We start from the raw sequence: 12,650 nt of genomic DNA on the forward strand, positions 1-12,650 counted from the left end.
AGCAGACCAGAGGATGCAAGTCAAGGGAATGCCCAAGTCCCATCTCTAATCTTCGGTGGCCTGAACTACAAGTCTATAGTCACAGGCATGTTCTGTAGTAGTTTTTCTAAGGTAGACAATGCCCATGAGGAAAATTATATTCTCACTTTAAAACTTTCTTTCCCTTTGGTCTGAAAGGGAGGTTTTTTCTACTTACTGCTTACTTTGCTGATGGCGAAGTGAATCTAGCTATGAGATTATTATTTAAGTTCTTATTTTGGCTATGCTATTACAGAAAAATGTTAGCCATCTCTTTTATAAGGTCTAAAGATTAAATTGTGCATCCTACAGATTCCTTCATAATAGAATTAGTTTCCTACCTTGAAGAGAATAGAGAAATGAAAGAACAAGTTGGGCTTAGAATAGAGAAATGAGGGAGCAAGTCCTAGATCGCTTGCTGACAATAGCAATATCACATGAATACTTAGCAAACCGTTTCAACCATTAGATAACAACTTAAGAAAACATTTACCAGAAGGTCCAATGCCTTCTATAAATTTTAAGAATCATGTATTTGAAAACACCTCTTAAATATCTAACATGGTGTAGTTTGTTTAGCCAGTAAACTTAAGCACAACCATCTAAAATGTTTTTAGTTTCTTTCTACCAACAAGTTTAAAACATATGATACACAGATTCAGGTCACACAAATTAAAATGTATCTTTGATTGATTTTAGCAGCTTAAATTTATGGACAATCTTATCTATAAGCCATTTAAAATAAAACTCTTAATAAAATTTCCCCATGTGGACATACAATATGTACACACATATAACATAGCATAGTAGACCAATATAGCAATTTTAATAATAGCTTTTAAAATCTTTAACTCTTTTTGTAGATTGCCAATTGATTGGAATTGCTTTTTGTTTTTAGTAACCTCAGTTAACCATACTTTCTCTCAGTTGGTACTGTTAATACATTATTGGCTTCATCTGTTTACAGAGCCATCCCAAAGTACTGAATACAATAGAAGTGGCTGGAAAAAGTCCATAGGAACCTATAGGAGGACAGCTAAACACAGAACCAACAACGCTTTAGTTTTATGAGCAGCACATCATATATAACTGTGGATGACAAAAGACTTTAAGTCGCCATGTTTAAAATTATAAACTCATCAGCCAACAAGAGGCACTTGCTTACTTCACAGTATTTTTGAAAGCACCTGTAGGATTTGACAAGTATTTAACCCTTTAGGCCTCTGGGGCTTTCTCATTAAGATAACTATCATGTCTAGTAACACAAGATCATTAGACTTTTTAATTCTCAAACATTTGTATTAATAGCATTTTCCATTATAGAAGCTTAAAGTCTGGTACCACATCACATCTTGACAGTCCTTCTAATATAAAATGTGCAAGAGAGAAACGTCAGATTACTCTTAGAGGATCTCCAATTAGACTCACAGCAGACTTCTCATCAGAAACCCTACAAGCTAGAAGGGAATGGCGAGACATAGCCCAGGTACTAAGAGAGAAAAACTGCCAGCCCAGAATACTATATCCTGCAAAGCTCTCCTTTGTGAATGAAGGTGAAATTAAGACTTTTCATAGCAAACAGAAACTGAAAGAATTTGTTGCCACTCATCCTGCCCTGCAAAAGATGCTTAAAGATGTGTTACACACAGAAACACAGAAACATGGTCACCAATATGAAAGAAGGTAAAGGAAGGAAACCTCACAGCAAAAGATCACAGGAAGCTCAGTTTCTCTTTGACATAGAATTAAACTCTGATGCTCTGTTAAAGCAATGTGTTAAAGTAATCTATTATGTTCTCTTGATGTCTGTTAAATTCTAATTGTTCAAAAACAGCTGAATTTTTATTAAGAGCTATGGGTTATTTAAATATGTGCTTATTTTCAAAGATTTGAATAATCACCTTGTAACAATGATCAAATTTGGTCTATGTTATGTCATGATTTTAAGGAATCTTATTTCAACCAGATATTTTGGATTTTGAGCCTTCTTGGCATTCTTGACAGGCATTCAAAAAATCAAAGTTTCAAACAATCTGGTCTCTAAAATTTCCAGTAAATCCTGGACTTTGGTTTTTCCAGTTTGGGCCCAACTGAAAAAATCGAAGGACCTATGTCTCTCATCTTATAGAGACACCAACTAATCAGTCTATTTGGATTATATTAGATTTAAGTCTTTAATCCATGTTGAGTGAATTTTTGTGTAAGGTGATAGGTATGGGTCTTGCTTCAAGCTTCTGCACGTGGAAATCCAATTTTCCCAGCACCATTTATTGAATAGGCTGTCCTTATTCCAGGGATTAGTTTTGGATCTTTGATCAAATATAAGTTGGCTGTAGATGTTTGGGTTGATTTCTGGTGTTTCTATTCTGTTCCATTGGTCTATCCATCTGTTTCTGTACCAGTACCATGCTGTTTTGATAACAACTGCCCTGTAGTATGTCCTGAAATCTGGTATTGTGATGCCTCCGGCTTTGTTTTTGTTGTACAAGATTGCTTTGGCTATTCGAGGTCTTCTGTGTTTCCATATGAATTTCAGCATCATTTTTTCCAGATCTGAGAAGAAGGTCTTCGGTATCTTGATTGGTATTGCATTGAATGTATAAATTGCTTTTGGGAGAATAGACATTTTGATGATATTGATTCTTCCAATCCATGAACATGGAAGATTTCTCCATTTTTTGGTATCCTCTTCTATTTCTTTCTGTAAGGTTTTGTAGTTTTCATCATAGAGATCTTTAACGTCATTGGTTAAGTTTATTCCAAGGTATTTGATTGTTTTTGTAACTATTGTGAACGGGATTATTCTTAGAAGTTCTTCTTCAGCCGTGGCATTGCCTGTGTATATAAAGGCTGTTGATTTTTGTGCATTGATTTTATATCTTGCTACTTTGCCAAACTCTTCGATGAGTTCCAGTAGTCTCTTAGTAGAGTTCTTTGGGTCCCCTAAATAAAGAATCATACCATCTGCAAAGAGGGATAGTTTGAGTTCTTCCTTCCCAATTTGTATCCCTTTAATTTCTTTTTCTTGCCTAATAGCTCTGGCTAAAACTTCCAGAACTATATTGAATAGCAGTGGTGAGAGTGGGCATCCCTGTCTGGTATCAGATCTCAGCGGAAATGCTTCCAACTTTTTCCCATTCAATAGGATGTTGCCCATGGGCTTTTCATATATTTCTTTGATTGTATTGAGGAATGTTCCTTCCATACCCAGTTTGCTTAGAGTTTTCATCGTGAAAGGGTGTTGTATTTTATCAAATGCTTTCTCTGCGTCTATTGAGAGAATCATATGGTTTTTCTTCTGCAGTCTGTTAATGTAGTGTATTACGTTGATTGTTTTGCGAATGTTGAACCATCCCTGCATACCGGGTATAAATCCCACTTGGTCTGGGTGGATGATCTTTCTGATGTGTTGTTGCATTCTATTGGCCAGAATTTTATTGAGTATTTTTGCATCTATGTTCATCAGGGATATTGGTCTGTATTTCTCTTTCAATGCTGCATCTTTTTCCGGCTTAGGAATTAAGGTGATGCTGGCTTCATAGAATTTGGGAGGATTCCCTCTTTTTCGATTGTTTGGAATAGTTTGAGAAGAATTGGAGTTAGTTCTTCTCTAAATGTCTGGTAGAACTCAGCAGTGAATCCATCTGGTCCTGGGCTTTTCTTTGTTGGGAGGGCCTTTATTATTGTTTCAATTTCTGTGTCAGTTATTGGTCTGTTTAGGTTTTCTATGTCTTCCTGGCTCAATTTAGGTAGGTTGTATGTGTCCAAGAATCTGTCCATTTCTGATAGATTTCCCTGTTTGCTGGCATACAAGTCCTTGTAGTAATTTCTGATGATTGTTTTTATTTCTGTGGAGTCTGTTGTTACGTTTCCCTTTTCATCTCTGATCCTATTGATTTGGGTCTTTTCTCTTCTTTTTTTGGTTAGTTGGGCCAATGGGGTGTCAATTTTGTTTATTTTTTCAAAAAACCAGCTCCTTGTTTGGCTGATTTTTTGTAATGTTTTTTTGGATTCAATCCTGTTGATTTCTTCTTGATTTTAATTATTTCTCTTCTCCTACTGGGTTTGGGTTTGGTTTGCTGCAGATTTTCTAGATCCTTGAGATGACTTGAAAGCTCATCTATTTGGTGCCTTTCCAATTTCTTGATGTAGGCACCTATTGATATAAACTTTCCTCTTAACACTGCTTTTGTTGTATCCCATAGGTTTTGGTATGTTGTGTTTTTATCCTCATTTACTTCCAGAAAATTTTTGATTTCTCTTTTTGTTTCTTCTATGACCCATTGTTCATTCAGGAGCATGTTGTTCAATCTCCATGTGTTTTCACGTGCTCTGGGGATTCCTGAGTTGCTGATTTCCCATTTCATTCCTTTGTGGTCTGAGAAGCTGCATGGTATGATTCTAATTCTTTTGAATTTGCTGAGACTTGCTTTATGGCCTAGTATGTGGTCAATCCTAGAGAAGGTTCCATATACTGCTGAGAAGAATGTAAAGTCCTTAGATGTAGGATGAAATGTTCTGTAGATATCTGTTAGATCCATTTGGGCTATAGTGTCATTTAAATCTGCTGTCTCCTTGTTGATCTTCTGTCCTGTTGATCTGTCTATCTCTGAGAGTGGAGTATTGAAGTCCCCCAGTACTATTGTATTGGGGTCTAAGTCTCCCTTTAAGTCTCTTAACAAGTCTTTTAAATAAGCTGGTGCCCTGTGATTAGGTGCATATACATTGATAATTGTTATATCTTCCTGTTGAATGGATCCCTTAATCATTAAATAGTTCCCCTCTTTGTCTCTCCTGACAGTTTTTGTGGTAAAGTTTATGTTGTCCGATATTAAGATGGCTACGCCCGCTCTTTTTTCATTTCTGTTGGCATGGTATATCTTTTTCCAGCCTTTCACTTTCAGTCTGTATGCATCATTGTTGGAAAGATGAGTTTCTTGTAAGCAGCAAAAAGATGGGTTTTGTTCCTTAACCCAATCAGCCAATCGGTGTCTTTTAACTGGACAGTTCAGGGCATTAACATTCAATGTGACTATTGAGAAGGAGTAACTTTGCCCTGCCATTTGCCAACGATTTTTTCTAATATATAGTTTGATATTCCTGTGATCTTTTGCTGTGAGGTTTCCTTCCTTTATCTTCTTTCATATTGGTTACCGTGTTTCTGTGTTTCTGTATGTAACACATCTTTAAGCATCTTTTGCAAGGCTGGACGAGTGGCGACAAATTCTTTCAATTTCTGTTTGCTGTGAAAGATCTTTATGTCACCTTCATTCACAAATGAGAGCTTTGCAGGATATAATATTCTGGGCTGGCAGTTTTTCTCTCTTAGTACCTGGGCTATATCTCGCCATTCTCTCCTAGCTTGTAGGGTTTCTGAAGAGAAGTCAGCTGTGAGTCTAATTGGAGATCCTCTGAGAGTAATCTGACGTTTCTCTCTTGCACATTTTAGGATCTTTTCTTTGTGTTTCACTGTGGTGAGTTTGATTACAGCGTGTCGTGGTGAGGATCTCTTTTGATCGTGTTTATTAGGGGTTCTATGAGCTTCTTGTACTAGGATGTCTCTGTCCTTCTCCAAACCTGGGAGATTTTCTGCTAGTATCTCACTAAAAAGGCCTTCTAATCCTTTCTCCCTCTCCATGCCTTCAGGAACTCCTAGAACCCGAATGTTGGGTTTTTTAATAGTATCCTGTAGATACCTGACAGTATTTTTTAGATTTCTGATTTCTCCTTCTTTTCTTTGATTTGACTGTTTCCTTTCCTGTTCTCTGTCTTCTAAGTCTGATATTCTCTCTTCTGCTTCACCCATTCTGTTTTTAAGGCTGTCTAATGTGTTTGTCATTTGATCTATTGAGTTCTTCATTTCATTGTGGTTTTTTGTCACTATCACAGTTTCATGTTCTACTAGTTGTTTCATTTCATTTTGATTCCTCCTTAATATTTCATTTTCATGAGAGAGATTTTCTATCTTGTCCATTAAGGATTCCTGTAGTTCAAGAATTTGTTTTTGAGAACTTCTTAATGTTCTTATCAATTTTTTGAGATCCGCTTCTTGCATTTTCTCTATCTCTTCATCTTCATAATCTTGGATTGGGGTGTCTTGTTCATTTGGGGGCATCATAGTGTCTTCCTTGCTCTTGTTACCTCGGTTTCTATGTTTGTTGTTTGGCATGTTGGAGATTTTTTTTTTTTTTTTTTGGCTGTGGTGTTTTTTTCTCATTATTCTATGCCTCTAAGTGGGCTGTCTGCTTTGATGGATCCTTAGAGGCTGTGATGGGTGTGGCCAGAGAGCTCCGCTTGATTCTTCGGGTTTAAGGCTGTGCAAAAAGCGAATCACCCAGATTGTTCTCTCCCTTGCTCCTTGCTGGATTGCTGGATTGCTCTCTCTCTCTCTCTCTCTCTCTCTTTTTTGGGGACTCAGTTGGGAAGTTATTCGGTACAGGTGAGTGGAATTGAGTCGGGTCTTGTTTCTTATTCTACTCAGCCAGTCTATATCTTTTAACTTGATTGAGGCCATTTACATTCAAGGTGACTACTGATAAATAAGAACTTGACCATACCATTTTTCTTGAAAAACTCCCATTTTTTATTTTGTACTTCCTTTGTAATTTTACTGGGAGATTTTCTGCTTTCACCTTTTTTCATGGTGATGACTGTCTTTTTGTGTGTGTGTAGCTCTTCCTTAAGCATCTTTGTAAGGCTGGACAAGTGATGACAAATTCTTTAAGTTTCTATTTGTTATGGAAGGAAGGTCTTTATTTTACCTTCATACAGAAATTAGAGTTTGCATGGCACAGTATTCTGGGTTGACAGTTTTTTTTCTCTTAAGAATTGGACTGTGCATCTCCATTCTCTTCTAGTCTGTAGGGTTTCTGATGAGAAGTCAGCTGTGAATCTAATTGGACATCCTCTGAAAATAATCTGGCATTTCTCCTGTGCACATTTTAGAATCTTTATGTTTTACTGTGTTGAGTATGACTACAGTGTATTGTGGTAAGGATATTTTCTGGTCATGTCTATTAGGAGCCCTATGTGCTTCCTGTACTTGGATATCTCTTTCTTTCTCCAAATTAGGGAAGTTTTCCATAATTATTTTACTAAAAAGGCTTTCTAATCAATTTTCACTTTCCATGCCTTTATGAACTCCTATGACTGTATGTTGGGTTGGTTGATAGTATCCTATAAATCTCCAACACTGTTTTTTAGTTTTCTAATTTCTTCTTCTTTTCTGTTGTCTGACTTTAAGGTTTCCAGAGATTTGTCTTCTAACTTGGATATTCTTTATTCTGCCTCACTGAGTCTGTTGTTAAGGCTTTCTACCACATTTTTTATTTGTACTACTGAATTCTTCATTTTCAATGTTTCATTTTGCTATCTTTTTAAAATCTCAATTTTACAGGAAAACTTTTCATTCATGTCATGTATGGATTTTTGTTCATGTATTTACCTCTGATTACTTCTCAATAATCCCATCCATTTTGTGAATTCCTTTTCTGGCATTTCTTCAGTCTCTTTATCTTCACATTCTAGTATTGAAGTGTTGTGTTCTTTTCAGGGAGTTATGTTGTCTTATTTATTCTTGTTTCTTGAATTGCTGTGTTTGTATTTGATATTTGTGGAGATGCTTGTTATTTTTTTTTTCTTTTTTTCCCTGTGATGACTTTTATCTTTGGACTAAAACTCTGTGGTTTAGTGGAGTATCTGCTCTTTTACTGAATACCCAGATGTGTGTACTTGGTGTGGTCAGGGAGCTCTGTTCAGTGTCCCAGGTTGAGGGGAGAGTCCAAGATGACACCAAAGTTGGGCATGGTCAATTTTTTTTTATCTGCTCTTTTGGTGTTTTCTCTTGCTAACCACTCCTCCAAGGAGACCAATGCCTGGCCATTAGCCCCAGTGGGTACAGTATTTGTCCAGGCTGCCACAAGAACCACATAAAGGATCTGTGTAGTTCTTGATGTGAGCACAGGTCCTGCAGCTGTGACCCTCAACAGGGAATCAGGGATTCTTCCAGTGTATGGAGCTGCCAAAAGTGACTGTCCAATGACCTGGTCATACCCTGTGCCCTCCCACACAGCCATAGTGGTTTTTTTTTTGTTTGTTTGTTTTTAAAATTTTACTTATTTATTTGGGAGGTGAAGTCAAAGATAGGGAGAGACACAGAGAAAGATCTTCCATCTGCTGGTTCACTCCCCAGAAGGCCTCAACAGCTAGAGCTAAGCCACCAAAGTCAGGAGCCAGGAGCTTCTTCCGCATCTCCCATGCAGATGCAAAGTCCCAATCACTTGTACCATCTTCCACAGCCTTCTCAGGCCACAACAGAGAGCTGGATTGGAAGAGGAGCAGCTGGGACATGAAGCAGCTGCCCATATGGGATGGCAGCTTTGCAGATGGCGGCTTTATTTGTTACTTCACAGTGCTGGCCTTAGCCCCAGTGTTTTCACAGTCCCAAAACACAAGGCTCTCACAGTTATGAGCACCCAGCCCCTTGTCAATTCTCCCAGCCAAACCCAGGGATGTCCTCTTGGCTGGTTGCTGGGCATGTGGACACGAGCTGGTGCAGCTGTTACCTACACCCAAAATGGCACCACATTCTCTTGTATTACAGGACTCCTATGCCAACTGGTCGGTTCCAGCCTTTTTTTTCCTTTAGATTTTCAGGTACACTGTCCCCCATAGGGCTCCAATATATACTCACGACAGGCTATTCTTGCAGCTTTATCACAAGTGGCTTGGGCTGCTGCATTCTGGTCTCACCTCATTCTCCAAAGGTGGTTCTGAGGCTCTCACCTGCTGGCATCCTGAGTCATGTGCATCCACACCCTCCACATAGGTCCATAGTTCCCTCTAAGTTGCATGGAGTTTCCTGTGTAGTTTGCACCTAACTCTTCCCTGAGATTGCACTCTTTCCACATTTTAAAAACTATCTTCCCTTAGACTAGAGGAGTAAGTTCCCTCCCTATTCTGCTATCTTGGAAACTCTCTGATTCATTCTTTCCACAAATGTTTATTGAACACCTGTCTTGTTGCCTGAAGAAATATATTTAGACTGACAGTGAACAATTAGAAAAATAAAACAAGATAGTTTTGAATAATAATATATACATAAAATAGAGAAAGAAAAATGACTGGAGTTATGTTAGTGATGACCACTAAGGATATTAGGTCTTTCTTTAAGAAAAATTACTCTGAGGAACAACATTTTCCATTATAAGAGTATTTATTTTTTCACATTTCCTTTTTATTTCATATTTTCCTTGGTCTTATGTCATATATAAGTTAGATTGGCATAAGCTGGTTCAGTCCTGTTCATTAATATATCATTGTACTTTTTTAACCTTTTTTAAACTTATTTTTCATCTGCTTGAAAAGCTGAGTGAGAGCTCATACATATGTGCATGTGCATGTGAAAGAGAGAGAGTGAGCGAGCCAGTCAGGAACCTAAAGCCCCTTCGGAGTCTTCCTCATAAGTGATGGTGGCACATACACTTGATTCATCGTCTGGGATGCCTTAAGAAGGAAGCTGGGTCAGAAGTAGAGTAACCAGGAATTAAAACTAGCACTGTCACATGAGATGCTAGCATTGCAAATGACAGCTTCACCCACTGTGCTGCCATACCCACTCCTATTGTCATCTTATTTATTAATTAATAATGTAACTTCTCTGAGATTAGAGATTATACTTCCATAAAATTTGATGGTCTCAACAGTTAATGGGTACTTCTTGATTTTTATTTTTAATTTTCATTTATTTGAAATGCAGAGAGACAGAAGGAGAGAACTTCCATGTTCTGGTTCACTCCCCTAGCTGGTACTAGGCCAGGGTGAATCCAGGCCCATGGAATTCAGTCCAGTTCTCCCATGCAGTTGGCAGACACCCAGTACTTGAACCATCAGTGGCTGCCTCCAAAGGTGCATGGTAGCAGGAAGGTGCATCACAAATGGGGCTGGAATTGCAACCCAAGCACTCTGATATGGGATGCAGATGTTCCAAGTGTGTGGTCTCTTAAGTGCTGTGCCAAGCATCTGCCACCTTAATTTTTTTTTCTTATACATGTGTAATACTCATAGTTTTCCAACATATAATGAATACCTTGAGGAAAGACTGAATATTTTGTTTTCTTTTCTAGTATGTGCCTTTTTGGGCTTTTAGAGAAGCAGTTAAAATGACTCCTCATTTACTGTTTTACTTTGCTTCTAAAGAATTGAAAGTGTTAAAAGTCTTAAATAATGTTTTGATAATTTATATAAAGTAAAATATCCAACTAATTGTTAACCTTTTAAATATTTGTATTAGTCCCTGGATAAAGTAATAATGGAAATGAGTACATGTGAAGAACCACGAGCTCCTAATGGCCCATCCCCAATTGCAACTGCTTCAGGACAAAGGTAAACTATTTCTGTGAATCTGTGTGACTGTTGTAGTATGTTTTTTCTATAGTCAACTCTGTTATCTGCAGTAATGGGACAGAAAATAAAATCCCTTATCCTTAAACAGCTTCTATTTCAGTTACTTCTCCCATTAAACATTTTATAGTGTTAGTTACATATACTGTGAAAATTTCAGTTTCTATTATTTGTCTTCCTTTCCTTGCTACTAAATAAAGGTGATTAACCAAGAGTAGAGCAGTAGCAGAAAATGGAAGCAAAATGCTTAGGCATTCTATAAGTCAGATGGTCTGTGAATATATAGTCCCCTCATTTTCCATGATTTTGCTTACTTCAGTTTCAGTTACCTGTGGTCTAATACAAATGGACAAAGCTTAACAATTCCTAAGTTTCAATTGAAATGCCTGTTCTGAGCAGTATGATGAAATTTTATGCTATACTGTTCCACTCTTGAGAGATGTGAGTCATCCATTTGTCCACCATATCCATGCTTGTATATGCTATCTGCCCACTAATCACTTAGTAGCTTTTTGGCTTATCAGCTTACTGTCACGTTACCACAGTGTGTGTGTGTGTGTGTGTGTGTTCAAGAAAGTAACCTTTATGAACTTTTTTTTTTTTAATTTATTTATTTACTTGAGAGGCAGAGCTACAGACAGAGAGGGGTACCCAGACAGATTTTCCATCTGCTGGTTCACTCCTCAAATGGCCGCAATGTCTGGAGTTAGGCCAATCTGAAGCCAGGAGCCTGGAGCTTCTTTAGAGTCTCCCATGTGGGTACAGGGCACTTGGGCCATCTTCCACTGCCTTCCCAGGCCACTAGCATTGAACTGGATCAAAAGAGGAGCAGCCGGGACATAATCTGGTGCCCATATGGGATGCTGGTGCCATAGGCCAAAGTTTAACCTACTGTGCCACAGGCACCGCCCCGTTTATGAACTCTTCTTTCTTTTATAGAAAGCTTTTATTTAATAAATATAAATTTCATAGGTACAACTTTTGGATAATAGTGGTTCTTCGCCCCCATACTTGCTCTCCCACCCCCAAACAGTCCCACCTCCTACTCTCTCTCCCATCCCATTCTTCATTAAGATTCATTTTTAAATATCTTTATATACAGAAGATCAACTATACTAAGTAAAGATTTCTACAGTTTGCACCCACACAGACACACAAAGTATAAAGTACTATTTGAAAACTAGTTTTACCATTTAATTCTTTTTTTTATTTTAAAATATTTAACTTTTATTTAATGAATATAAATTTCCAGTGTACAGCTTATGGATTACAGTGGCTTCCCCCTCCCATAACTTCCCTCCCACCCGCAACCCTCCCCTCTCCCGCTCCCTCTCCCCTTCCATTTGCATCAAGATTCAGCATGGAGAGCAAGTACACAGAGAGGGAACTACTCTAGTTTCTTTGCATATCATTTCCTTTACATCACAGGAACTTTTATAACTTTTAAGATTTGGGTTGATGCTATAATAAGTTGCAGACCTTTAGGATTGTTCTGAAATTCAGTAAATATAAAATGCTGGTGCTTTCCACAGGTTGGATTTTTTTTTTTTTTTTTTGAAAGCCAGAGTTACAGAAAGTGGAGGGTTGGGAGAGAGGAGAGGAAGAATGTGAGGAAGGGGTGGGGGGGAGAGGGAGAGAGAGAGCGGGCACGCGAGAGAGAAATCTTCCATCTGCTGGTTCACTCCCCAAATGGCAGCAAGGACCAGGGCTGGGCCAGACCAAAGCCAGGAGATTCTTCCAGGTCTCCCACATGGTTGGATCTTTAGGTTGGCTTGAGTTAGAAAGAATTGGAGAAAAAATAGAGATACTTTAAAGATTATTGAAATAGGAGAGGTAGGCGTTTAATTTAGCGCCAGTTCAATTCCCAGCTCCAGCTGCTGTCTCATCTTTATGTTAATGCAGATCCTGGGAGGCAGTGAGGTTGACTCGAGCATCTGAGTTGCTGCTGCCTTTGTGGGAGACATGGATTGTCCTGGCTCCTGGCTTCAACCTCAGCTGTTGTAGACACTCTGTCTCCTGACTTCCAAATAAATAAATAATTTAAAAAGCATTTAAAGAGGAAAAGAAATCCAGGAAAATTGATAATATGGAAAGATTCTTTTAAAATTAAATTTGGGGGCCAGTGCTGTTGTGTAGTGGGATGGAAGACCTCTCTCTCTCTGCCTCTCCTCTCTCTGTGTGACTTTTACTTCCAAGTAAAAGTAAATAAATCTTAAAAAAAAAAAGATTTT

At 38.1% G+C, this 12,650-nt stretch overlaps 1 protein-coding gene across 2 annotated transcripts in view; it reads left to right on the forward strand.

The window, feature by feature from the left end:
* BLTP3B (bridge-like lipid transfer protein family member 3B) overlaps positions 1-12,650 on the forward strand; it is a 134,678-nt gene that overhangs the window by 51,395 nt on the left and 70,633 nt on the right. For both annotated transcript variants that reach the window (XM_062203072.1, XM_062203071.1), the window contains one exon: positions 10,310-10,401. In XM_062203072.1, the coding sequence (XP_062059056.1) occupies positions 10,310-10,401 (92 nt within the window). The remainder of the gene's footprint in view (positions 1-10,309; positions 10,402-12,650) is intronic.

The sequence above is a fragment of the Lepus europaeus genome, chromosome 10 (assembly GCF_033115175.1).
Source record: "Lepus europaeus isolate LE1 chromosome 10, mLepTim1.pri, whole genome shotgun sequence".
In the NCBI taxonomy this organism is placed as follows: Eukaryota; Metazoa; Chordata; class Mammalia; order Lagomorpha; family Leporidae; genus Lepus; species Lepus europaeus.